A 25692-nucleotide genomic window follows, 5' to 3' on the forward strand; every position below is an offset into this window, starting at 1 on the left:
TGAAAGAGTCCAGCACAAAGCCACAAGGATGAGTAAGGGAGTGGAACATCTTCCTTATGAGGAGAGACTGAGGGAGCTGGGGCTCTTCAGCTTAGAGAGGAGACTGAGGGGTGACCTCATTCATGTTTATAAATATGTAAAGGGTGAGTGCCAAGACGATGTAGTCAGTCTCTGTTCAGTTATTTTAGGTTGAAGACTAGTATGTAAAAATCCTCCAGAGTATCACAGAGTACCAGGGGGGCTAGACAATTCCCAGGGGGTTGGACAGGACATTAAAAAACATTTTTAGCCAATCCCATCTTCCTGCAAATCTCTGTATAATCAGACATTACAGCTTACTCTTTCTCTTTTGCTCTTTGCATTTTGCTCTTGCTTCTCTCACCTTCTCCTTGCTCCCTTGCATAACTTTGCTTTGATTTTGCTGCATGTGGGAGGTAAGGCAAGGACAAAGTGATAAATTTCAACTGCACCACACAGCCTTCTGGCTTTGGTCTGGGAGGGGACACTCAGGTGTTGTCAGCTTTTATATATATATATATATATATGTATAAATATATGAACATATATATGTATATATATTCATTATCTTTTGTATTTAATATACTTTTGTAAATAATAATTTCATTTAAGTTCCAAATTCTGTGCAAGCATTGTTTTTCACTCCTTTTGAGGTAAATACCACGTTCTGTCTGGTGCAAAACAAGCATATCAGTGATGCCCAATGACAGGACAAGGGGCAATGGGTGGAAATTGAGGCATAGGAAGTTCCATGAGGAAACATTTTTTTCACTGTGAGGGTAACAGAACACTGGAATAGGCTGCCCATGGGGGTTGTGGAGTCTCCTTCTCTGGAGATACTCAAAATCCATCTGGATGTGTTCCTCTGTGATCTGGCATAGGTGATCCTGCTCCGGCAGGAGGGTCGGACTCGACAATTTTTCAAGATCTCGTCCTGCCCCTAACATTCTGTGACTCTGGGACGTTTTCCAGAACTGAGATCAGACTGACAGGTCTCTAGTTCCCTGTATGGTCCTTCCATCCCTTTTCGTAGATGGGCATGACATCTGTGTCTCCATGGCCTTTCAAGACTGTCTCTCAAGGGACTTGGTCAATCAGTCTCTGAAAGAGCCCTAAATCGCGCTGCTGGAAATCCAAGGTGGCAATTCTACTGACCCTAGATTTCTCCAACAATCAAGAACTCTTCTCACTTTGTGACTGCTATGCTAAAGACAGCCTTCAACCATGACATCACTCACAAGACCTTCTCTGTTTACATACAGCAAGTCCAGAAAGGCATCCTCCTTAGTTTGCCCCCTCACCTGCTGTGTCAGGAAGTCAGTCACAGATTGGCAAATTAATCAGATTTTTAAACTGACAAAGAAAGCACTGAGCAGTTTAATCCCATTTGAACCACTGTTCACCATTTTTTATAGAAGATGGCATTGCTGTAATGGCTGTAGACACTACCTAGACACATCTCCCAGCCCAGCACCCCCTTTAGCCAGAAGGGACATAACAGGATATTTATTCTGTAATGAATCATAAAAAGTCATCCCCAGCTGAATTAAGATCACATGCAGAAATATCTGTATTTTCCTTAACATACTGCTATCTAAATAAGCATGACCTGACCTGACCCAGTTAAACATCTGACATCTAATGAGAACTTAAGGTAGAACAGCTGAGATCATAAAACAAGCACATACAATTGTTGGAGAATAATCACACAGAAATTAAATCACTTTGCAAGTCAGTTATGGGCACGTTTCTACATTTTTGAATGCAAAACTCATTCAGAAAATAATTCTGACTGAAGTAGTGGGAGACCCAAGAAAAACATTCACAGCACAGTCTTCCAAAAAATTTACTTCTATTCACATGTAGATGCATATATCATTAGCAACTAGTGTTATGATATTGATTTATCATCCTAAATACACTGCTCTACAATTAATGCTGGAAATTTTCCTTTTTTTTTTCTTTCCAATTAGATGGTTTTGCTTGTTTATGTCATTATTAGAAGAAAAAGAAATAACCAAAAAGATCAGAGAATTCAGGAAATAATAGGTTAACAACAAAAGGTTAACTGAACTACTAACGCACAACAGATGTACATCTGCTTTTAAATCTAATATAGATATTTTGGGCTGTTGGATCATAGCAGTTTGACCAATTACCTGTGTATATGCAATGTAACACACATGCAACATGCTTAGCATATTTCACACTGTTTCCATTATATTGCTGCTTCTGCTAAACAAGAAGCAACCAATCCAACCCTCATGCTGTGTCCCCAACTTAATTAGTGAGAGACCTGAGTAAACCAAGAAAAAGTACACACTCTAAAGAAGAACTTCTGTAAACATCTCATTCAACTCCAAATCCAAACAGCTTCAACTCATCCTTTTCTACTTTGGCAGCATTTCTTATTACAAAACAAAGATAGATGTGCATTATTTACATATTACATATGCATGCTCTACATCACCACCAATTTTCACAAACTCCTTCTTCAAGATCGTTACCTAACATAAATCCTATGATGACTCATACCTGACATTTTCTATTGTTTAGCCTCTATTTCCCAGCTTCCCTATTTTTATGGTATTATATCTTCATAATTATGGATGTTTCTGGCTTTCTGCCCCATCACAATCTGTCATTAACTCCTAAAAAGGATCTCCACTCTTAATTGTCCAAGAAATCTTTCCAAAAAGAATGACAAAGAATAGTGCCTTTAATACAAAAATACAAGGTTGCAACACAGAAAAAAAAACAACAAAAACATCTTCTTTAAAAAATCCTTGTTCATTTGCTATAAAAGAAACAACTGGAATATATATGATATACGAATAAAAGTCAGGGATAGGGGTACTGGAGAGAACAGTAACTTCACTAGCCTTAAGAGCTATAGCTTAGAGGCTTATTTTTAAAGCAGTTACTTTCAAATTAGGATATCAAAGTTTTATTAATTGAATTACTGCAAAAAGTTTACTCGTCAATAGACTTAGCCAGTTCTTCTGGTTTACCATTTCACTTTCACATCTTGCAAAACTTTCTTGATAAGTTTATACTTATTAGTTACAATGTGTGGAGATCTCAAGTCATTGTCAGCAGTCTCAATTTTCAGAAATAAAGCTACTCTGGAGATAGCATATTTCACATTTATAATTATGACCTGGAAATACATTGCAAAGGAAGCATCTGTACTGAAAATAAGCCCTTTAGGAGAGCAGCAGGCTACTGTAAGTAGGATTGGAATCAGAAACCAAACCTGCCTCAGCCTGGAGTGATTAAATGATTATAGGTTAGATCTTAGGAGAAAGAAATCATTACCACATGGTCTGAGACATCTTGGCCTAACATCTCAAATACCATGCCAGAGTTTAATAGTAAAGGAAACCAAGATCATTATAGTTCAGATGTAATCTCAGCCTAAATCAAAACTGATTTTCTAAACCTTTCCACTTTACATTAACACTAATATTCCTATGTTTAGAAGATTTCTTCTTACCAATAGCAGAAGTCCTCAGAGACACAAAACAAAAAAATCTATCAAATGATGATTTATCGAAACATGCAAAGATGAATAGCAACAGATTGTAGTAACAGGGCTCAAGAAGGAAAATAGAGAGTTCTTAGTCCTTTATGTTAACACAGATCTTTTTTGTTTTATGGTTCTTAATGACACGAATCAAATATATAAAGGGATGTCATATCCAGTACTTCTTTATGAAGGAAAAAAAATAAATAACCCCAAGAAAACAACAACAACAACAACAAATCTGTAAGTAGTAGTTCTGTTTGTAATTAACTTGCTGTTCAAGTAGGGTAATGCAATGATTATTAATAGTGCTCTTCCTGTACATATATGCCCCTGTTCCACATGGACATAGTTAGTTTCTTGATTTTCATCTGTCTGGCTTCTCTACTGTTTTCGGTTGTGCTTCATTAGCTATCTAAGGTGAGATCATAATTAAGAGATTTTAATATAACAGAGAGACTAACAGAAGTAGTAGATAAGCATATGATGGAGAAAGATGCCTAAGCATGCCAAAGTAATCTCATGTAAACAAGCTGCTTTGTTCTATTGGAGACCAGACTTTCTAGAAGCCTGTCCTCCTTTCTCCCACATTCCACTGCCATGTAAATTCAGGAGGACAATCCATCTCAGACTGAACACATACATTGAAAGTATGCATATTCTCGCAGAAGTACCACTTAATTTCCTTGCTTCTACCTTATGTGAAGATCAGAACCATAAATTTTAGTCCAGTATTTTATTTTCCATAGGGTGCTTCTGGCTTTTGGTGGTTTGGTTTTGGTTTGGTTTGTTTTCTGGAAAGAAACCCACTACCATAACAGAGAAAAGATGATTTCTGTTCGGGGCTTACATTTCCACTTATGTCCTACCTTGCCCACTCATTTCTACTAATGACAAATTTTGTACTGCCCATTTTCTAAATGTTTAAAACAGAAATACAGCATAAAATACAGTCAACAAAGCAACGATGTGAGGTGGTTAAGGGATACCTATATACGTAAGATATACTCATAAGACTACCTTCATTCATATATTTATTTCTGTCCCTTTAGGCAAAGTTTTACTCCTTTAACAAACTTGCAATGCAACAGTAGACAGACTGCACACTAAGCAATGAACAGTTTAACATTCTAAACAATTAACAGAAATTACTCCTGAAAAACTGACCTGTGGTTTCCCACATCTGTTTGCTTAGGGTTAGCCCTAGTTTTTAAAATGAGGGCATCTAAACAAGTACTTTTTTTCTGTTTGTCTTCATCACCATTCAACTAAGGATTCCATGAAGCTGGGTTTATAGAAGGAAGGAGAGTGGTTTTCAATGTATATTGGCGGTCTTTAAAAATTATCCTATTTAATTTTAAAATCTTCCTTCTGCAATGTCATATTCAGGGATGTATGTACTAAATGTACTATGAATATTGCTAACAATTCATTTTCTTTCCCTTTTTATTAAAAACTGTGAGGGATCTCTGTGTTCTAATGTTTATCCTCAGCACAAAGGAAGCTGAAATTGTCTCTGGTTTCTTTGGAAAAGCTTATGGTGTGAAAGTCACACATCAGTGAAGTAGGAAGGCAGGAGTAACATTTTTGGTTAACAAGGGGCTTGGTATTTAACTCATTTCAGGCCTGTATGTTGGTACTGTATAGCCCAGGATATGTAGAGGATAGTTCCAGCTTAATCAAAGGAGAAACTCTATTAAGTCTCAGAGCCTTACACTAGGAAGTCGCAATTTGTAATAGACAGGGAGTTATTCCTGGCCTCCTGGTCCATGAGCCCCATAAAGGCAGGGACGCTCACAAAAGGAAGGCACAGTATATGCATTCTCAATCAGCCTGGCTCTGTGCCAGGAAAGGAGTTGGAAAAAAGGAAGAAACATTGGGAAAAGCCCTGCCTGTCATCACAGCCATAGCATACTACCTAAGCAATTCAGAGAAAAATGGTATTAAATTCTTCTCTTTCTGACATGAAAGGAATGGAGGATAAAACACACATTCGCCATGTTTACAGCTCCCTGCAGGGAAATACAGTGAGACTACAATTTCCATCCTGGCAGCAAGCCAGATGGTGAAGAACCAATAGCCAGATTTCTTAATTCTGTGCCCACAGTTTGTCCTACAACATGGTCTAAAACAACTACCAATTTTAAGTTATACACACACTACCAGTTACAAATAAAATCATCAACAACATTTAACGTTTTTCTTCTTATTCCAAGTAATAGAGCAGAACACAAAGAAAAAGAAATGGTTCAGCTTTGCAATTCATCCTTTTCAGATGAGCAGTCTCACTGACATCAGCAGGACTGCTTACATCCTGGTATCTGGCTGACAATGAACAAGTAAGCAGTCAGCACACAGACAGAAAATTCCTAGAAAACTGTCATTCATCTTTCTGCAGAACCACTTCAGAATCCCAGACTGTACTCCAAGCAAATCTCCTTGAGGTACAAAATTATCCACAAGTGCTTTACCAAGCAGTTGGATAGGCCTGGTCCTATTCATCATTTTGAGGGCTAAGATTACACCAAGGTCATGGTGATGGGAGTTCTTGAATTGTAGTGTGTATTTAGTACATACTTAGCATATATGCACTGATTTATGCTTCACTCAGTTGTCAAGACAGGTTGCCAGATGATGACAGTGCTGCCATAATTGATTAGTAATTATCTGCTAGTACAGCTCTTATTTTTCACTTGTATACAGAATCATAGAATTGTTTGAGTTGGAAAAGAACTTTAAGATTATTGAATTGAACCACCAACCTAACACAACCATGACCATCAAACCACGTCCAGAACTGACATGTCCACGTTTCTTAAGACTTTCAGGGACAGCAACTCTGCCACCAAACTGGACAGTCTGTTCCAATGCCACTCTTTCCATACAGATTTTTTTTGTAATATCGAAACTAAATCTCCCCTGGTACAATTTCAGGCATTTTCCTCTTCAACCTATCACTTGCTACTAGGGAAAAGAGATCAACACCTACCTCACTACAACCTCCTTTCAGGCAGTTACATAGAACAAGAAGGCTTCCCCTTAGTCTCTTATTAAGGCAATCCCAGTTCCCTCAGCCACTCCTCAGAAGACTTATTCTCAAGACTTTTTACCAACTTTGTTATCCCTCTCTGGACATGCCCTAGTAATTCAGTGTTTTTTGTGTGGTGAGGGGCCCAAAGCTGAACGGAGAATTCAAGGTACAGACTCACCAGTGCCAAGTACATGGGCACAATCACTTCCCTACTCCTGCAGTTCATACTGTTCCTTACAGAGGCCAGGATGCTGTTAGCCACCTTTGTCACCTGGACATATTGCTAACTCATGTGCAGTTGGTTGTCAACCAGCATCTCCAGGTTCTTTCCTACCAGACAGCTTTCCACCTGCTTGGCTGCAAGCCTGTAACAAGGAAGGGGCTGCTGTGACCCAGCTGTAAGACCTTTCACTTTGCCTTGTTAAACCTCATACAAGTGACCTTGGCCCACTTATCCAGCCCGTCCAGATCCCTTTGCAGAGCCTTCCTACCCTCAAGCAGATCAACATTCCCACAAAATTTAGCATCATCTGTAAACTTACTGAGGGGCACTCAATTCCCTCACCCACATCATTGATGTATTAAAGAGAACTGGCTCCAGTACTGAGCTCTGGGGAACACAATTCTTTGACTGGCCACCAGCTGGATTTAGCTCTATTCACCACCACTCCTTGGGTCTGGCCAACCCAGCCAGTTTTTAACCTCTCAAGGCATCCACCCATCCAAGCCACGCACATCTTCTGGGAGATGCTGTGGGAAACAGCATCAAAGGCTTTACTAAATATTTACAAGATAGTATACTATGTTATGAACCCCATTATTATCACTGCTCCATAATAGCTTTTGACAAACAACTCAGGAAAAAATGCACTACTGCATTTTTCAAGAACTGTGAAACAAATAGGGGGAAGCTTTAATGTGTTGTATGTTGCCCAATGGCAACTTGTGAACTATTCCAAAAGCATCTAAACCTCACTTCAAGGGCATAAGGTACCTAACACCTTCAGTAATGCCTTTCTGTCTGTGGAAGGAGCAGTCACGACTTTCACATAGACTTTTTTCAATTTCATTAATGTTGTTTGAGAAATTGGGAACCAAGACACAATTTTATGCAATGCCTTTTTCTCCTTTTGTTGAAGATACTCTGTATTTTCACAAAACTAGTCCCTATGTCACTAGCCACCTATCATTACTATTAAGTATTACCCTCCCCTGAACATGACAAGTATGCTTTTCTATTGGCCTTTACATTTCTCATCCTTCCTTCTTGTGTAGAAAAATCACTGTTGTCTGTCAGACCATACTTACTTACTTAGCCAAATAAGGAGATTCGCTAAAAGTCTACTGCAAAAAGAGCAGAGAGGTGAACATTTTGTTGTTAGAGAGATGCTGTATTTCACATTAAGAAGAAAAATTAATGAGACAAATCTGTGAGTAACACAGTATTGTTTCACTTGGGAATAAGCCACTTGAAGGTCAGCTATTGCACAGAGACCTCTGCATGTAGGCTTCCTGACCTGCAGGAGGCATGAGTAGGGTCTGCACCCCAGTACAGCCAGTTCACAGACAAGAAAAATATGTTGAAAGCCCCACAAAGTGGCTTGGATGGCATATTTTTTGCTGCCCACCTTATGGCAAGGGGAAGCTCAGAAGTTAAAAAAATTTCATTCCCAAAAGGATTGTCAGGCCCTGCAACAAACTGCCCAGGGCAGTAGTGGGATATGCAGATGTGGTCCCAAAGGACATGGTTCAGCACCAGACTCAGTAGTGTTGGGTTAATGGTTGGACTTGATGATCTCAAAAGGTCTTTTCCAACTTTACCAATTCTATGATTCTATACTAAAGCATTTATAGACCACGTGTTGGACTTTCCTAAGTGTATGCAGCCTACCAATTCTAACACAAAACCTGCAAAGATTTAGAATGAGAGTATATCTAATATGCTCATATCAACGTATCACTGAAATGCCTTTAAAATGGTTAAATGTAATTGAATTAATTACAATAAAATATATATATAGTTTCAAGATAGAGCAGATTTTTACATCTTAGAAGAGAAAATGTTGTTTGGACATTGCTTGGGGTTTTTTTGCAGGGCAAAATATGTAGGGTAGAATATGTAATGTACTTTTGGTATCTTTCCAAGACTTCTGGAAATAGAGCAACTTACAAATATAATAGAGCCCAAGGAATGACTGAAAAAAGAATGACAAGTTGCCATGACAACTTTGACATAATACCACTGTATAATTTTTCAACTGTGTGCCTAACACAGCAAAACTCTCTGTAAGAACAGATGATTGACTATATCATACAAAGAAGACTATGCAGGTGAGGACCATGATGCCACCAGCCAACACCACAAGAGTTTCCAGTTTTATGTGGGATACATAGAATCGTTTATATTTCAGCTGTAGAATTATGAATGGAGAAGATGATTAGGGTGCATGCGTGGTTAGATGGCAGGTAGGCTGGGAGTATGTTGGTACTTCTGGTAAAATAAAAAATTACTAATGCACCTCCTAGAGAACTGGGAGCTACCTTTGCAGTGAATTTCAATTTATAAATCAAGTTGAAAGATTTAGAGGTATGCAATGATGTGCACCACTTTCCATTAGACATTTGTGATAATTATCTTTGCCAATTTCTTTACAAAGACTTTCTCTAAATTGATTTTACCCATACAAAATGCAGAAAGAAGTAAAATTCTAAGAACCAGGAGCACAGAAATCAAATGCTTTTCCAGAATAAAAAAAATCCTTCCCTAATTGCTTTCAAACCACCTTCAGTTGACTTTCATTATTTTTCTCCACAATTAATTCTGCTACTATGATTTGGAAAATCTAACAAAATGTCAATACATAGATTTCAGCCACTTAAGAGTTTTGTGAAATCTCTTGGTCTCACTTTGAAGGAGTTCTGACAAATATTTTATTTGGTGTCAATCCATATATGTTCCCACTCCAGCACTTTCCTTTCAGTCTTGAGTAAGTTCAAAGGCAAATGAATAAGCAGTCAAAAGTTCCACACTTTACCTGGTTTCACTTCATGATCATGCAGACTGTATCTAGTCAGGCTTGTCTTCATGAACTAATGATGAAACAAGGAACAGAAGAACCTATCTCTCATTTGATTGACATGATTTATACTCACCTAGCCATCAAAACAAAACCCTAGCAGCTTGATCTTAACTCTGCCTAGCATCATTAGTGTTTATAGTTTATATTCTGCGAAGTGCTGCATAAAGGCATGTCCATTTATGATGCTATATAAAAGTCCCAAATGAGAATAAAAGTAGTAATATTTGGGTCTGATTTGTTTTGTTTTTTAATCCTGCCAGCATTTTACATCATCCCAGATGCTTTCTACTCTTTCCATCCACCCCCAAGTATCTTGGGACTGCAGCTTGCTACATCACCATTGCTGCTGTCAGTCTGCCCAGTTGTGATCTTTACCATGTAAAAATCATGATTGATACAAGAGAAATTACAGTAGGTGAAACATGTCTTAAATAAGGGAGGTATGCCACAGAAGTAATAACCATTCAAAAGGTCACACTGTATTAACATTGCTGCTGAAAATATACTGTTATGGAGAAACTGAAAGGAAAGAATTGTATGGAGCCTCAAAGCCAAGCAAGTACAGGTACTGCATATGGGACACTGCAAGGTACACAAAAGGATGAGAAGAATGAAAGGAAGGGAATAGTAAGAAACACAGATGTAAAATATCAGTAAAGCAAGGAAAGAATAGTCTGAAAAATGAGACGTAGAAGATAAAGAAGATTACACAGTGGAAAAAGGGAAGTTTATAGCATGTGATGGGAACAAAGAACAAATGGATTACAGATGGACTGGAAAAGAGATACAGGGAAAAGGAAGTACGAGTAAGAGTGGAGGTAACTAATTACAGGTACACACTGGAGATCAAGATAAAATTTGACACACATGAGAAAAGTTGAAGAATAGCATAAGAATATAAAGGAGACAAAAAAGGAGGCATAAGACTAAGAGACATAAAATATATCTGGAAAAGGGAGAAAAAAATCAAAACTTTACAGAATACAAGCAGGATTATAGAAAATTAGGAGTAATAAAAATATTAATTAAAAAAATGGTTAAAAGTAAGTACAGAGGTGGGACACAAAAGTATATGAAAGACGGAAGATCTTATGAAAAGGAGTGAAAAGCATCAGATGAAGATGACATTTGGATGGAGTGTTACCCTTGCATGCAAAGTAGTCTTACCAATCCACCACAGGTACTGAAGGAGGCGAAGGAGCCCGGGTAGCGGAGGACGGCACCACTGTAGTAACAAGCTCTCTCAGGTTGCAACTGTGCAGCACTTGATGGGCTTCTGCCCTCACCCCTAATCCTCTCCTCCACGGCAAAGCCAGGAGCAAGGAAGCGGCTGTCCCTCTTGAGCAGCAGGTAGAGCTCCCGAGCAAAAGCTGGGATCCGCAGCAGCACCTCATCTCCATCCTCTGCTGGAGGTGGCAGCGGGGATGACGGTGGTGGTGGCAACTGAGAAGCAGCACCAGACCCCTGGGGCAGAGGGGACCAGTGATAAAACTCCTGAGACTCATACTCATCCTCAGTGTACTCTTCCTCTGCCGCCTCCCCCACAGCCTGTGCCTGCCCCTCCACAGAGGAGGAGACTGAACGCACCTCCCGGGAACTGCTAGCCACTGGGCTAGGAATGACAGGGTCGGTGAGTGTGCTGCTCCGGTTCCCACAGCCGGGATCGGGGCTGCAACCTCCACCACCGCCACTGCCACCCGCTGGCTCCTGCTGGCCCCTGCTCCACAACGCGGGAAAGATGATCTCCCACTCCTCAGTTTCTTCTGAAGCATGGAGACCTGTGGGAAGACCAGCAGATGCTTTAGAAGACTGGAGCACCCAGCATATGCCAGAAATCTACCCTATGACTCCCTGTGACACACTCTCTCAGCCCACCAAGTATACCATACAAAATACAGCAAGCTCCATTTGGCCCTTTCATCTTGTCCTTACACACAGCAGCAGTCAGGCCAGCCACTAGACACACGTCCATCTGTCTCGGGGTCTGCAACACAGCACAGCCCTGGTAAACACTGAAAGTCAGCTAAAGTTCGAGTTGGGCAGAAGTTTTGTTTGCACCAGTAGCTGGGGATGTTCTTCGTTACCACCATCTCCACACAAGGAGAGTTGCACAAATCCTTCATTGTTTAGTCTAAAATGTCATTTTTTTCCAGAGAGTTAAAAATAATTGCTATTTTAGCAGGGAAGACCTGGACAAAACCATTTCAAATCTTCAACCTTGTTCTTGGCATGTTCTGCAAGACTGACTTAAAAACGCAGCCAAATGCACATACCCCCTGCAGCCGCACCTTTGTCAGCACACACCGAAGTGGCAGATTCATAGGGCATGCTGTGTCATCGTTACCACAGGGAGGTTTGACTAGATGACCTCTAGGGGTCCCTTCCAAGCCATGGCATTCTATGATAATAAAACTGCATTATAATCACTAACTAGTGTTGTCTGCCTATTACACACAACACATCTCATTCTAACCAAAATTCCCAGCATACCAGCGCTATGTCTACGAACGTGTGAGCACACATCATATGCACCGAGCTGAAGGAGAAGGCAGATTTATTTACAAGGGGCAGCTCTGCCGAGATGACAGGGCTGCGGTTAAGAACCGGCATCCTCTGCAGACCGAAGCACTGCCCCGCGCCCTCGCTGCGGCGGCTGGGCATGGCACGGCGCGGCGCGGCACGCCTTCTCTGAGCGCCGATCGGCTGCGAGGCATGGTCACGTCTGTTAAGGCGCTGAACAATGGGCAGGGACCGGCTACCGTCAGGAGGCGGCAGCCTCCCCGCCCGGCGGAAGGCTCATACTTACCTGCGGCAAGCCCGCTTGACAGCACGCACAACTGGTAGAACACGCAGCAGACGCGGCTCAGGCGCATCCTCCCACCCGTCCCCATTGAGTCCGCGCCCGCGGGACGCCAGCAGGCAGGACAGGGAGGGCCGTGCCCAGCCGGCCGGGTAGGGAGCGCTGCGGGACGCAAGCACCTGGGCGCCCGCCCAGAATCGGCGGGCGAGCCCGAAGCGCGCGTCCCAGCGGGGCGGGCAACACCGGCAGCGGGAGACGTATAGGAACAGCGGGTGTGGGGCTGTGCCCGTGCCTCTCCGTGTGTGCGTGTGGGCGCAGGCAGCAGCAGCGCGATGTGCGCGAACACAGCGCCCGGCGGCGGGCGGGCAGCTGCGCCCCGGTGAATGCGACCGCGCTGCCCCCGCCCGCCGGTCGCCCCCATGGGGCGGGACGCGCCGTGTCCCGTCCCGTCCGGCCCCGCCCCACTCCGCCCGGGCGGGCACCCGGGGCGGCCTCCCTTTTCCCCTTGCTTCTGGAGTCTCGCCGGTTCGCAATCGACTGGCACCCGGGCGGCTCAGCGGGCAGCCGAGGCCTCTCCGTGCCCTCTGGGCACCTTGCGCAGACGCGGGCCCGACTGTCGAGAGACGGCGCTTCGCACCCCGCTCGCCTCGCCGGCTGTGCAGCAGCGGGCACCCCGTGTGTCAGCGGAAGGGCCTGCCCTCGTCCCTGTCCCGCATTGTGCGTAGCTTTTGCCTCAAATTCAGGGAGCAGCTGAAACTGCCCATTTCTGCCTGTTTTTTGTGTATTTTGAATCTGTATTCCTTTTCCCCCCCGGCCGTGCGACCTTTCACGGAAAGCCATCACTTCCACCCCAACCCTCTGTCACCAAAGCAAAAGCTTTTAAATGCACATCAACGTGAGTATAAACGGCAGAAGCAACAGGTAAACACCTCTGAAAAAAGCCTGATTTCTTATCACAGCTCCTGCTGGTTTATCTACTGTTGTCGGTGTCAAGGGTGACTTCATGCCTCAAGGGAAGAGCAGGGCAATCTAGTGTTGAAAGCCATCTGTGCTGTTTAGGGTAAGCTGTGAAGTTGAAAGGATTCTTTCTAAAAGTTGGTTGTACAAAATGAAAAGCAAAACAAAAATCACATGGACTCCAAATAAAAAACACGTTTAAACTCCACAGAAGCCAAATGCAGCTGGGGTTTGCTCTCTGATCTATTCAATAGCTACTTGAAACCTCTGCTGCATGGACGTGTATTCTCAACTACCTCCAAATAGTATTTTTGATAAGTTGTTTGGTTTTATAGGAAAAAAAGTTACTCATACAGTGGTCGTCTGTAGGGATTTGAGCCAACTTGCACCCATTAATATTAGAGTCGCTTAGTAAAGACAAGATGACAGATTTACATCTAACAGATTAGAAAGCAAGGAGTTTTCCAGAAGCTGCTAACTAGTATTTGCCTGGCGATTAGGTTAGTTTTAAAATGCATTTAAAGGGAAACTTTGTTTCCCAGGTAAATAACACACGTACTAATTTACAGTGGAGTTTGTTAATAGGCCCAATACTGCAGCCTTTCCTCAGCCAAACATCAGGACATGTTGTAAGATGTGATTTACAAGTTCTGGTGAAGAGAATAGGTACAAACTGTGTAGTATATTTTAAAACAAAGGCAGGATGCAAAAAAAAAAAAAAACATGGAGAAAATCTTTACTTAAAATACACACAATTATATTCCAAAAGAGAAACAGACAAGCTGGAATAAGGAAAGAGGACATGGCATGTACATTTGCTCATTTTAAAACTGTGACCTATAGCTGTCTTAAGTCTGCTGAAGTCAGCAGTCTCTTTGGACTTATCTCTGCTTCTCATTCATATGTGTAATCTTACTATAAAGACAAAAGAATTGCCTTTGTCAGTAAGGTATGTATAATTTGACCATTTTGACACAAGCTGCAAGGGGTAAAGAGAGGGTAAGACGCCATTTGAGGAAGGCTTTAGTATGTTTAACTTCAAACCGAAAAAGAGGAGTATTTCACGTGGGTCCCCGTACAAATACAGCGGAAGCTGGAGTCAGCGAGGAGCTGCAACAAATTTCTTTAGCTCATTTAATGTTTTATTTTTATTGTTTCAATAGTTAGAGTAATAATACCGGGAAACGCTCTCTATGTTTAACTTTGGGGAAAGTACACTATAAAATAGAGTCCCTACTGGTGCTCATTAGTTTTAACAAAGAGTATGGTCATAGGTTAATACTGGTAGATGGTATTGTAGCCCACCACATGTTAACTGTCATCACTACAAAACTATCACAAAGAAATCTATGCCAAAAAGAGTAAGAATTAAAGGTACAAAGTAGTACTTCCACACTGCAATTATTATATACTGTTGTATCCACATGCACTTTATAAAAATCTTCATTTTCTAGATCACAAAATCATCAAAACTCTTTGCAAAGTAGTTATGTATTTTACAGAAAGCATTGCACATAAGCTAATATTAACTGTGCTTTTGTAAAGTTGGTGGAAATAGTATATTCAAACAACATAGAGCGAAAAAGAAAGAAACATTTCCTTAGTTTCAGTAGATTCTTGAAACTGTCCTCCCTATCTGAAAATTCTAAACTTTTTGTCATTCCAAGGGACTCATGCAGAATCATAAATGCATTAAGAATGTGTTGATTTGTAAAGTATAACAATGATCAGGACCATCCTACTGACATGAGGAAAAAATTACAGAAAATAGGTAAAGTATGTGTCCTCATCAGTCCATCTTGATTGACATGAATCAGCCTAATTTTGTTGAAATCAATAGAGATTTAGCTATTTCCTCTCTTTTGTTCCTCCTTGATGTTAAATTTACGGAATTGTGCCATCAGTCCCATAGGAGCTGACAGATAGAGCAAGGACTCTCTCAGGCCTTGCTGCAGGCTGACTTCTTAACTTCTTTAGTGTCTAGGGATTGTTCATTAATGCTCCAGTCACTGGTGACATACCACAGACTTCTCAAACCACCTTTTCAAGGCATGGATGTTGTTCTTCAACCCTCCATAACCTTTATCATTGTGGTTTTATTTTAATCTGTGTTGCAGTTACTGTCTTACATGAGCAAGGATAAATCTCCCTGCCCCCATATCTGATAATGAATTTTCCCATGATTTAGTTCCGGGCATTAAGTAGGGACAAATCATACTTTTGAATTCATAATAACAGCTTCTACAAATATAGACATAACCATCAGTCAGGGACTTCCCTTGGTTTATTTTTCCTCTTCACTATCTAAGTATAAAAGCTACAAAGTTCATACATACAAAAATGATTTAAAATTACCCCTGCTTTAGAATATATACAAGATTGCTTTAAATAATTGTTAGCAAAACACCTCAAACCTTTAATCCTCTTCACAGGGAAATAGTTGGTAATTATTTTTGCATATGCTTTATATATAATGTGATTGATGGTATCATTGATTTAAAAAAAAAATTTGAGTACATTTGTTTCAAATTTTTACAGCTTAACATAATATGCTAGATGAATGGAAAAAAATCTATCCTGTTTTGAATGGTGCATACTACCTTAAGGCCACGTATCATATGACTGCTGAGATTAGAAACAGAAACTCTCATCTTCCTGTTTCTAGGGTGCTTTGCAAATGTTATCTCAGTATAAATAGGCTTGTTTAAAAGCAGATTGAACTGAAATTTTGGGGTTAGCTGCAAGATAGATATAAATTAATACAACTTTTCTCTGCTTAAGTAGGAATGAAATTAAGTTCTTTCCACTTTAGGAAATGTTGTGCTCTCAATCCCTTGAACTGAACAGTGAATTTCAACTGCCTGTTAGCTCATAGACTCTAAATGTTTAGAGTGTAATTCTATACTGTTATTTACATGCTGAAAATGAAGGGTTTATTTAAAACGTATGTATTTAAGACCACTTCAAAGAACTTCTCTTTAGCAGATCTTTCTTCAGAGCAAATCTCTCAGTTACATCTAAACTCAGTGGTACAATCAGATGACCCGTGGAATAAGATCTGAGTCAAATTATTATGAGCTTAATGCCTCTACCGGTTTAAAGTGCAAAATCATTGTAAGTGCAAAATTGTTTTAAGTGCAAAGCTAAACTCATCGGAGCTCAATGCTATTAGCGTATGCCACCAATTCTTATAATCCTATCAAGTTTAAGTAGTTCAGTGAAATTTATGCTCAAGTTGCAGTTGTTGCCTTGTGAATTACTTTACTGAGTGATACTGTGAAATTGATCAAAGTCTTCATGGATGCCAGCAGTGTAGCAAAAAGAATGTTTGACAGAGTTGTGATTTAACCAGAATAGACTTCTAATGTGCTGACTTTTATTCTCAGAAAAAAACCCTAAATTTTTGACAATTGTTGACAGTTTGACAGAAGGCTCTATCTGTACAGTGGAAGGTACTAAAGTACTCTTTTCCTTAAAGCCTCTTAAAATGCAGCAAGACTCTGTGCATCTGAGTCCCTTACAACTTACCGGGTTAAACTCTCCCACAAAGAGGAGCTTATTCAAATTCCTGAACTGCAAGTTATCTGTCAAATACATCACTCTATCAGTTGTGAGAAAGGGGCTAGTCCAGAATGATCAAGAAATAGTTACAATTTTTGGAGCACCTTAGAAGAACAAGATTCAAATTTGAAACTTGCAAGTCACCTGTTGGAGATAATGAATTGCTAATTTGTGAGAAAGCTTTTCTGAGACAGAAATTGTGTCTCACAGTTTTAATACAAAAAGAAAAAAAAGTTATACCAAGACAAGAAACAACATAGTAGATTTTTTTAAAAACCCTGAGTGCAGATTCCCTCCTCTAGCTTTAAAGCTCTGCCCATAGACAGTGACCCAGTTGGTGATACTTCTTTTGTACATTAAGGAAATCAAGCAATGCTGAGCTTCTTTTCAAATTCAAAAGATTTGTAAAGGAATTGTATTTCATGAATTTTCAAGAGCGTGAAAAGCACATCCTTCTGAGTTTCTTCCTAACAAAGATGATGGCAAAGGACAGCTTAGTTTGCATTTTGGGAGATGGCTGCGAATTGCAGACATGTAAACATTTAAACAAATACAGAGTTCAATCTGCAAACTTTTATCCCTAACCTTCTGTGACATTGGAAATGTCTGATAACAGTTATTTCTGTTGACAGTAAAAATATACTTGCTTTGATTCTGGAAAAATTGCTTGTTTTGAAGAATAAAGTAGTGAAACTGACTCCTCTGCCAAACTGTGAGAGTGGGTTAGGAAAATCAAATAATTTTTGAATCACCAAAAAAAAAAATTATAATCCTGGATAGTAGTGGAAAATTATAAAATCTGTGACATTTGTGTTGTGAAAAATTCTAACCTCCTCTAATTTATGTCAGAAACAAACACAGGGAACTTGACTGAGATGCTTCATCCTTACCTGCCTGTTCTGTCATAAAAAGATGGTGGAAACAGCAGGCAGGAATCACAAGCTGTACAATAAAGGAAACTGTTTTGTAGGAGCTACAAATATTTGAGGCTGTATGCAAAACTCTGGTATTTGTTATGAATGTTATGAACCTGCAATAATTGGCAACTACCTTACGTTACATTACTACTGAATGTTAGGTACATGATTGCTATGTTTAAACTAGTAAGTTTAAAAGATTTTATAAATCATAATTATCCCAACCCTACTAGGTAGCCAGTTTGCTTCAGGATTTATTGTGATTCTGTGAAAAGAAATGGAGCACTTATGTTAAGATTTATACAGTGAGTTAAGAATATATTTCAATTGCTTATATACAAAGTTTAAATGGTCGAGTGGTAATACCATCATAGTGTATTTACTCCATTTTACCCAAAGGAAAAATTATATAGGTCTAGATCTAGATAATCATTTTTTTCTTGTCAAGGAATTACTATATTTTGAAAACATATAAACTTGAAGATAAAATGAAGAATACAGGGATAGGAATGATAGTGTAAGTAAAATGAAAGACAGCACAAGGAGACAAATGTTGTAGAACACGAAATACGGCTCCACTAAATGTTTTAAAACTGAGTTTTAAAAATTCTGACAGTTAAACTGCTTTACACTCTTCAGTTTATAAACATAGATGCATTACTATTTTTAGTATATAAGAATATGTGTATTACACTATTTATGCACACAGAGAAGAAGGAAGATATGATGAAGCACAATGGATCTAGGATCACGAGAAGCCAGCGTAGAGATGATCAAAAGCCGATCAAGAAAACAAAGCCAGGGAAAACAAGAAAGAATTGAGAAGATAATGAGATACCACTTCAAGAGCTGTAAGTAATTCAAACCAAGTATTCCATGCATCAAGGATCATTTCCATGCTGTTTTATAAAGTGAGGCATATAAATAACCTTGCTTTCTGAAACATATCTTTTTGTAAAGATTTAAAGAAAGCATGTAATAGATAAACAAAGATAATCATTGATTGCTAGACATCCTTCTTCGATATATCCCCTGACTGCAAGCACTGAAGATGTCATGAAGCCTTAGAGAAATGAAGTTAAATAGTCTCCCAGGTCATTATTCATTTAAATGACATTGCAGATATCCTATTTGCATTTTTCTCAGCTACAGGAGAGAAAGACTTCATTATATCTACCAGATAAAAAACAAACATTGTAGAAATGATTTATTTTTTCCTATCTAAAGGATTTATTCATAAGAACTGCTGTGTGGTAGCCTGCAGAACAGGCTGCCTTGCTCTTTTAGCCTCTGTAACTGGGAAAGCCATTAAGACCACATGAGTTGTCAAAGCATACGGTATGTTACATACCATATGAATACTGTCCACAGGCACTCACTTTGAAGGCAGGCCAATGGCAAACAGTGGAACCAAGAGACCAGCTGAAATATAGAGAAATCAAGGTGACAGCACATAAAACACAGGTTGTGCAAGACCTCTGTTAAGCAGGCAGAAGGCCAAAGACACATGGCTAAATGGTTTCCAAGCTAGTCTCTAATAGTCTTTTGCTTGAATTTAGGTGGAAAAAAAATACTGCTGTCACATGAGATGTCAGGTTTGCTCCTTAGATGCTGATTTCCATTTTCCTCTTCCTTCCATTGTGCTGAGACAAATTAAAGTACAAGAGTTGGTGCACTTAGATGAGTCAGGGAGTAGAAATAAACAAATTGAGAAACTGCACAACAGGGATCACGTTCCTGACCAAAGCCAGGAAGTGTCAGTCAACAGAGAGCTCTAAGATGTCTGTTGTAGTAAAGACGTTAAATCTTGTTTGCAGAGCACTCTGAAGATTAAAAATGTTGTACATCATTACTATCCCGAAAGCTCTGGTGTCCAGTAAAATGTAAATTAAGATGTACTGTCAGAAAACCTTGCTTGGGATTATTTATAAATACTTTATCTAAACAAGCTGATATGAATCAGCTGCCCATGTCTGCTCCTGTGGTTGTTTTCCTTATTTTTTCTGCCAATGTGAAGGCTTGTTCACCATGGATTTTACCTTCATGACTAGATAGCAGTATAAGCTTGTTTTGTAGTCAATATGAAGGAAACAGTTCTCTCTGTATTCAAACTACTATACTGTATGACACCTGGGAAAGGTAGAATAAACAATAACTGAAAGGATTCCACAGAAGGAATGGCTATCCTGACAAGAAAAAGCTAGAAGTTGTTCTAAGAAATGAAAAAAATGAAAACAGACTTGAAGGGTAAAATCTTCCTCTTTTAGGCACTGCAAAAACTTACTGCAGTAAACTGTTCAGCCTTTAGCACGCAGAGATCAGCTCTCTTTGAACCAACATGGACATGCTGTTCAGATCTGCCTGACAGCTGAGTTGCTTTGATTAGCACATCATAATTCTTCCCTCATTTCTGAAATACTTGCCAGCATGCAAAATTGGGTGCCTCTTTTGTTAAGAATTGTGATTCATAAATGCAGTCAAAACTGATGAATGACCAAGGAGACAACCGAAAAAGGAGGGGGGAGGGGGGAAAGAAGAAAACACAACAACAACAACAAAAGAAACAGATAATATCTTTTTCCCATTACAGCTACTGCAAGGTTCCTGTGGTGACTCTCTGCTATACTCTCTCAGCTTGAAACCTGCTGTAGTTTTGATCCTGCTTTTTTAACCTACAGAGTTTTGCAAAAGGCATACTATTGTAACAAATTTAAGGCATCATGTCAAACTCCTGCATGCTCTCTTCAAATAAAATTAATCCCACTTCTGTCCTTGAAATTATTAATTTAAAATTCCTACCATACATCACTAAGTTGTATATTTTATTTTCCTAATGTCCATCAATAGTTTATATCATTTAAGAAAACCAAATACTGTCATTGTTTTTAGACAAATTAATGTGCCGGTCATAGTACATCAGCAGCAGACAGTAAAGTTCTAAGGCTCTTGGGGCTGGCTTGATGCTGAAAAAAATCTCCTTCCTATTTTACTGACTATTCAAATATAAGTTATGTATTTTAATAGTTCAGTGTAGACAGTCATAGATAAATGAGACTACTCAGATTCTCAGAGCTACAGGGTGGCATTGGTAGAAAGTGGTCACGAAGATGTTGGAAATTTATTTCATTTAACTAAGAAAAGAACAGTTTGTTCCTGTAGTACAGAAATTGAAACAGCAAGTAAATGGAGATTGTAAGAAAATCTGCTGCATCATATCTAACCTATGTTGACCAATACAAATCATAATGCGTTATATATAAGTAAGTAAAAACCTTTTATTAAGATTGCAAATGCTACCAGCACTACAAAGAGTGCTACATTTTGGTTCTGTGATGAGATTCATGCATTTCAACTCAATAAAAAATAGAGCTTGAGTCTGTTTTCTATAAAACTGACTTTTATAGAATAATTGAACTCACTTTTCTTTAGTTAATGTACCTTCCCAATTTACAAATTACAATTCATAGAATCATAGAATGGTTTAGGTTGAAAATTACCTTAAAAATCATGTAGTTCTAAACTCCCTTACATGGGCAGGAACACCTTCCGCTAGACCAGATTGCTCAAGGCCCCATCCAGCCTGGACTTGAACACACGTCCCCAGGGAGTGGGCTTCCACAACTTCCCTGGGCAACCTGTCCACTACCCTTATGATAGAGAATTTCTCTGTAATATCTAGTCTGAATCTACCCTCTTCCAGCTTAAATCTATTCCCTTTCATCCTATCACTGCAAAGCCTTGTAAAAACTCCCTCCCCGGCTTTTTTTTTTAGGCCTCCTTCAGGTACTGGAAGGCCACTATAAGGTCTCCCGAGACCTTTCTCTTCTCCAGGCTGAACAGCCCCAACTCTTACAGCCTGTCAACACAGGGGAGGTGCTCCAGCTCTCTGATCATCTTTGCAGCCCTCCTCTGGACCTGCTCCAGCAGTTCAGTATCCTTCCTGTGTTGACAGCAGCAGAAATGAGCATAGGACTCCAGGTGAGGTCTCACAAGACCAGAGTAGGGGGTTAGAATCATCTCCGTCATTCTGTTGGTCACTCTTTTTTTGATGCAGGCCAGGACAGGTTGGCCTTCTGTGCTGCAAATGTGCACTGTCAGCTCACACTGAGATTTTTCATCAATCAACACTCCCAAATCCTTCTCCTCATGACTATTCTTAAGACATTCCTTGCCCAGCCTATATTTGTGCTTGAGATTGCCCAATCCCAGGTGCAGGACCTTGCACTCGGCCTTGTTGAACTTCATGCGGTTGGTCTGTGCCCACCTCTCAAGGCTGTCCATGTCCCTCTGTATGGAATCTGTTCTGTCCAGCAGAACACAGGTTGGTGTCATCTGCAAACTTGCAGAGGGTGCAGTCAGTTCCACTGTCCATATCACTGGCAAAGATATCCCCTGAAGGACACCACTCATTATTGGTCTCCATTTGAACATTTCTTCTTAAGAACTACTCCAGTTTTATACACACTGGATAAGAATCACTGTCATCTGATGTGAGTCTGTGTATTACCCTAGCTGCCCCCTTACACTACATTTAATGTAGACAACACATTTAATGTATCTACCACATTTGCTAACTTGTAGTTAGGTATCATACTCTATCTAACTGTATTCCTCATTTTTATGAAATTGATAACTCAGTGGCCCCCAGAATAATCCCACTTTCTGTACTGAAACCATCTCAGTGATAGGCTACACATAATAATTCTTCCCTAACATGGCAGTACCTCAATACAGACCCTGAATGGTCTCAAGTCAAACAGTCTGTTATGCCCTGCTGTCTGTAGCTGTCATACCAGATTATCTATTAATTGTTCATCTCAAGTTAAAGCAGCAATCCACCTCATATAAGAACACAGAATCATATGATAAGGTTTGGAAGGGACCATTGGAGATCATTTAGCCCAACGTCCTGATAATGCAGATTTGCCTGGATCAAGTTGCACAGAAAAAAGCCCATGTAGGTTTGGAAAATCACCAGAGAAGAAGAACCTATAACCTCTCTGGACAGCCTGTTCCTGTGCTCCATTGCCCTCAAAGGAAAGAATTTTCTCCTTAAGTTCAAGTGAAATCTCCTATATTTTAGTTTATACCCATTGATCCTTGTCCTGTCACTGGCCACAACTGAAAGCAGCTCATCCCCTAACCTGTACTGGTGCATGGTGTCATTCCTCCACAAGTTTAGGACTCTGCACTTCATGCTGAACTTCATGAGGTTTATCTCTGCCCAGCTTTCCGGCCTGTCCGGGTCTCACTGAACTGCATCACAGTCTTCTAGCGTGTTCACCACTCATCCCAGTTTTGTATTATCAGCAAACCTGTGAAGAGTGCACACTGTTTCCTCATCCACGTTGTTTAAGAGGTTGAACAAAACTGAACCCAGTACTGACCCTAGAGGAACACTCACAGAACTCCACCTAGACCCTGCCTCATTGATCACAACCCTTTGCGCTCTGTCATTCAGCCAGTTCTCGATCTCTGTATGCCTAGCTTCGTAAGCAGGTTGCACAACCTGGATATACAACCTAGCTTTGGTCCTCAAGGTTACTGAATGAGCGGATTAAAGTGTATGGGGGTTTATCTTAGCACTGATGCACGTTGTCTTCCAGTTCATTATCATGTATCCACCAACTCCTGTTAATGCTGCTGGAAGAAAGTGCTTGTAGGACTTAATTACACTTCCTCTAACTTTCTAAACAACACTGTGACTTTTCAACTACATATCAACAGCATCATCACTACACATTTTATTCATATGTTCCCTCTCTTTTAAAGCTTGTTTGACATGTTCATGAGAGTATACAGGTAACTACAAATTTCAAAGCTGTTTTCAGCTTTTCACATCTTTTAAAGATAAAAATGTTTATTCTCCCCTCTTAGGTGTGTGATGAAAATAGTATTCCTATATTGTATAAATCACTTCCAAAATTAATTAAGCTCTCAGAATACCTGGCCTTAAATTCTGGGGGAAAAAAAAAATCTATATGAAGCAATATATTTTAAATAAACAAAGAGAAAAGCAGTCATAGAACCAGTTTAGAGGACACACTGGATAAAATGACTGTGAATAACTAAACTCTGCTAGAGGGAGCTCTGAAGCTGCATTATTTGCTCAAACAGTGAACTTTACAAGAATTTGCAATCTACCTACTTTTGTAGGCAAAGTTAATCAAAATTTGGAGCTAGAAAATCATACATTAATCATAGCTAGAGCAGACATAGATCACGGCATATGAAATGTAACAACCATATTAAAACTTGCCAGGTAGCTAACTACAGAATCAGCTGAAACCAGCCTTAGAGGATGTGATATTGCATAAGGAGATGACTAGTTAGTAACCTCTTAGTAACAAAATGATAAGCCAATCAAATCAGCTAAAAAGCAAGAAGACTGCTGACAATATTACTATTGGCCTGAACTGTCATGTGAGGGGTAGGGACCTTAGATTGTAAGGATATAATTGCTTAGAGATTTCTTTGTTCAGGGTTCCTCCTCGGAGTCTGCAGAGCTATTAATAAAAAGCATTTTAATATATTTTCTGGTAATTGATTCAGTGCAGACCTAAAGTTGAGCCCTGTTATGATGGTTGACATACATAATTTCCAGAACTCTATGCAGAATTATGATAAATTAACATGAACTTGGAAGTGGCATGTAGAAATTATATGTTATCCCAGGCACAACATCTACATTACTGATAATCTATGATCTCTAAAACATTTTTTTCTTTGAGTACTATTTTTGTTACCAAGTCTGCTTTTGACAGCAATAGCTTAAATGGTAGTTGTATTATAGATGGATGCAAGAATGTGAATAATGTTACATGATAAGAAATAAATGTCTTTTCTTAGTTTCAAACCTGAGTGTAGACACCAAACATGTTGTACCAGAAATGCAGGAGAAAGACAGATTCTATGTTAGGCAAATCATCCATTAGTTTTAGAGTACAGCCATACTAAATACGTGAGCTCTGGAAAAGGTCACAATTTCTACTTATATACTTTAAGATTATCAAGAATGATGCGTAATTTACAGTCAAACTATCTCACTTCATCTACTAATTATTCCATAGACAGGCCTCATTTCCTACTCACTTTTGAGTTCGCCACTTCCATACAGCTGTACTGCCATAGTCTCTCAGTGGCAACCTTGCATTACTGTGTGCAGGCATTGCTATCAGCCAAGGGCAGCATGAAATTCCCTTGTGTGAAACAGCCCCAGTAGTCACAAAACCTGTGTGGAGCAGGAAAGACATATTATGTGTGTTTAATGTTGTAGTCACTGTAACTATGCTGCTAGCAGAACTGAAACCTTATAGTTAAAGCCTATTTCAGAAGACTGTACACTTCCATGCAGTGGTCTGCACAGAGAGGACTGCCAAATTAATGAAAGTACAAAGTGTATGGTGAGAGAAAAAACAGGAGTTTCTTTATTACTGCTTTTTCTTTAAAAATAGCATTTATTTATTAATCATTGCAGAGACAGACCTTATCTCATTAATGGCTTCTGGCTTTATCTCCCTCCCATATACAGCTCAGAGATCAGAAGATAGAAATTAGTGTTAAAAAACAGAGGAGAAAAGATGGCTATTAAGAGCAATTAGTGACAAGCTTCAATTTCCTATGCTAGCTTGCAAAAACGCTTCATTATACATAAGGTAGCAAATGGTTCCAGGAGGAGCTTTTTGCCAGGAATGAGAGAGCATTTAAGCACTTATAAAGCAAGTAGCTGTACAATGTGATTTAATTTTTTCCCCACTTAAAATGGGAAAATATGGACATTGTAATTTAGAAACTATTATAAA

General features: G+C 39.6%; 1 protein-coding gene across 3 annotated transcripts in view; it reads right to left on the reverse strand.

The window, feature by feature from the left end:
- Positions 1 to 12756, reverse strand: part of ADAMTS19 (ADAM metallopeptidase with thrombospondin type 1 motif 19) — a 189406-nt gene extending 176650 nt beyond the window's left edge. For all 3 annotated transcript variants that reach the window (XM_064140285.1, XM_064140284.1, XM_064140286.1), the window contains exons 1-2: positions 12462 to 12756; positions 10823 to 11433 (exon numbers count right to left, since the gene is read on the reverse strand). In XM_064140285.1, coding sequence (XP_063996355.1) covers positions 10823 to 11433; positions 12462 to 12546 — 696 coding nt within the window. In that variant the 5' untranslated portion in view covers positions 12547 to 12756. The remainder of the gene's footprint in view (positions 1 to 10822; positions 11434 to 12461) is intronic.
- Positions 12757 to 25692: the final 12936 nt, after the last annotated feature.

This window comes from Pogoniulus pusillus, chromosome Z (genome assembly GCF_015220805.1).
Source record: "Pogoniulus pusillus isolate bPogPus1 chromosome Z, bPogPus1.pri, whole genome shotgun sequence".
NCBI lineage: Eukaryota > Metazoa > Chordata > Aves > Piciformes > Lybiidae > Pogoniulus > Pogoniulus pusillus.